A 3,264-nucleotide genomic window follows, 5' to 3' on the forward strand; every position below is an offset into this window, starting at 1 on the left:
TCTATCTATCTATCTATCTATCTATCTATCTATCTATCTATCTATCTATCTATCTATCTATCTATCTATCTATCTATCTATCTATCTATCTATCTGTATACACTACAAGTTTGAATTTAATTGTGTCTCTCCATTTGGTTATTTTAATGACTTTGACCTATTATATTATGTGTACTCTGCCTTTTCAGTGTATTGTTGTAGTAATTTGTGCAAAACAGACCAAAACTTTACATTTGCCCTAGATCCCATACATTTGCCCTAGATCCCATAACTGAAAATAAGTCTTTATTTGCGGTTTTTGTGATTTATGTTATTCTTTCAGAGAGTTAAGTACTTTGCAAATGACTGATGTTACTTGAAGTCCTTTAAGTAAACTCAAAAACCTGAAAGTTTAAAATCTTTGCTTGTGGTATATCCTGGTTTCTGTGGGTGTATGAGAGCTGCATGCTTCCTGTGAGGATTAATCATAAAACCAACCCTAAAACCACCTGGTAGAACAATTACTGTGATACTGTATGAAGAAGTCAGGAGTCTCCCGGCTCCCAGTTTGCATACGTGAGACAGCTGCTCTCTACTTTTAAAGCTAAAATAAACTTTCTTTTTTAATAAAGGTTTTATTTAGGGCTGGATCAGGTGATCCTGAACCATGTCTTAGTTATGCTGCAATAGACTTGGCCTGGTGTGTGTGTGTGTGTGTGTGTGTGTGTGTGTGTGTGTGTGTGTGTGTGTGTGGAGGTGAGGGTCTTTTCATGTTGCACTGAGACTTTCTTCTTCACTTGCAGCTTTTCTTTTTCAATGTGCTTATACACCACTATTGCATTTAACCATTATCAATGATTAAATTCTGTCTCCAACTGTGTGCAGAACCTCCCTGAGTCTGGTTTTGGACTGGAGGTTCTTCCTGCTTTTACAGTGTTTTTCCTTCCTACACTCACCAGGTGCTTGCTCACACATCTTTGTCTAATTTGTGTTTCTTTCTAATATTGTAGATGAAAGAATAAAATATGGTGGTGAGACCTCATATGATGTGTTATGTATTGTTTGGAGATGGTGGCACTGATAAAAACACAGAAGGCCAAGCTGGACGTGGCAGACCCTTGGAGAAGGGTGTGAGCAGAATGGATAAGATTAGGTATGAATACATCAGCGTGACAGTAGTTTGGAGACAAGGTTAGAGAGACTAGACTGAGATGGTTTGGATGTGTGCAGAGAAGGTATAGTGGATATGTTGGATAAAGGATGCGGAATATGGAGCACCAGGGAGGAAGAAAAGAGGCAGATGATTCGCTGGGGCGACCCCTAAAGAGAGCAGCCAAAAGAAGAAGACAAAGAAGAAGAATTAGTATGTGATTTATCAACAAAAGTGTCAATTTGCATTATAGATGAATCACTGAAGTTACCTGCATTGCATGGATTAGATGCAATGCAATGTCTTAGCCTATGTATGTAATGCACCTATACGTGGTGCAGTTACATATGACACTCATATCCTTGCTTAACAGTCAAGGCATCATCATGTTTCTGCGCTCTTTAATTTTGACCGACTGACTAATGTTTTTAAGGGAATTAAAATGCTTTATGTTGTCTAGTAATGTCACACAAAAGCTTGCAGCAGTGGCTAAAAACACAGATGTTTGTGGGACTGCAAATAGAAATATTTGCATAAATAAGTAAAATCTGCTAAATAACTTCCTGGACCCAGTGAGTGTAATTTTAATCTTTAAGCTCTGCTACAGGGTGACTGCTGGTATGACAAACTTGTGTTCATGGTCTAATATTCATTTCAGTCAATGAAAAGTAGCTAACAATAACTAACCCCCAGTCATTTTTGCATTTAGTTTTAGGATGTCATAGACTTTGATACATGGACTGGACTAAAATCACATAATTTTTACATGTGGTATCTGCATTTAAAAGATGTATTATTATTATTATTATTATTATTATTATTATTATTTTTATTATTATTATTTTCATATTTTTCAAAGCTACTCATTTTAAGTTTTAATTGTCACTAGTAAATACTACATGGAACAAGACTACCCTTCTGGAACAGGCATTTTAAATGATGTTCATATTACTGCACATTATACTGATTCATGTCTGGTCTGAAATGTAAATGAGGCTTTGCTGTTTTTCAAAGGAACTATGTTTCAAAGAAACCACAAACCCAGAAATTATGGTGTAAATGGTTTGACTTTTAAATAAAGCAGAAACCACATTTTCTGTTCCTCACCCTCATAGACTCATTCTCATTGATGACACGCCAGAAAGGTTGTTGATGTTAACATAATACTGAAATGTGCTTTTTAGTTGTGCATGTCTTGCTGCACTCCATGCACCACGGTGATGATGGGAGAGGGTAACTGACGTAAAAAGCTGCTTGGAAAAAAGCACGATTTGAAGTCCTCTGATCATCCATTCAGAAGCACACTTTATAGAAAGATGACTGCATATGTGTGATTGTGTGGTAATTATGCAAAGGTGGGGCGCATGTCACGAGCCCTGATTTCGAAGTTGGTGGAAAGGAAGGGGGAAGGGGCTGCGGCGGAGGGGTACAAAATGCGCGTTCAACTGAATTCATTGACAGCTCAGAGAAAACAATATTAATAAAAAAAAATCCAAGGGTGGGGCGTCACATGTGAAGTTATCCGTTTCAATAAGTAAGCACGGGCTTTTAAGACTGCCCATATCCTTACAAGGCTCAGGGAGGAGATGGTTTGGCTCAGTAGTAGCTGAAGTGGACTAGTTTTCTTAGCGGAGGTGCGGAGTTTTTGATTCAGGACTGGTGTAAGGGGGGCTACTGAATGGGAGCAGTCAGTGGATTCGTGTGATACCAACGCAAGCCACCCAGACTACCTACTACTGCCCATCAGTTTGACTTTTTGGGCATTTAGGGCACACAAAGAAGAACACCACCTTTATCCTCTTGTTGTCCCCTTCCCCTTTCCTTCCTCGCGGACTCTTCAGGCAGAGAAACCCTCCAGAAATGGCTCAGATACTGCCGATACGATTTCAGGAGCATCTGCAGGTAAGCAGACATACAGAAAGCCCTAAATTTAATCCCAGCTCCTTTCTTTTTGCGCCACTCCTCGCCCTTGTGGGTCCGCACACACACAGCACATGTCGCATTTAAATGGAATCTGAAAAAGGGCTGCGGGGTGGTGCTCAATATAGCTACAGGCCTAGTTCTCTCCTGCCGGGCAGATGATGACTTGTAAAAATTGAACAGTCAGATCGTACACAGCCCCAATGCGGACCGGT

General features: G+C 39.6%; 1 protein-coding gene across 3 annotated transcripts in view; it reads left to right on the forward strand.

The window, feature by feature from the left end:
- Positions 1–2,697: 2,697 nt before the first annotated feature.
- Positions 2,698–3,264, forward strand: part of cltcl1 (clathrin, heavy chain-like 1) — a 27,848-nt gene continuing 27,281 nt past the window's right edge. For all 3 annotated transcript variants that reach the window (XM_005924408.3, XM_005924407.3, XM_005924409.3), the window contains exon 1: positions 2,698–3,031. In XM_005924408.3, the coding sequence (XP_005924470.1) occupies positions 2,990–3,031 (42 nt within the window). In that variant the 5' untranslated portion in view covers positions 2,698–2,989. The remainder of the gene's footprint in view (positions 3,032–3,264) is intronic.

This window comes from Haplochromis burtoni, unplaced genomic scaffold (genome assembly GCF_018398535.1).
Source record: "Haplochromis burtoni strain Fernald_Lab_line unplaced genomic scaffold, NCSU_Asbu1 Contig_54, whole genome shotgun sequence".
In the NCBI taxonomy this organism is placed as follows: Eukaryota; Metazoa; Chordata; class Actinopteri; order Cichliformes; family Cichlidae; genus Haplochromis; species Haplochromis burtoni.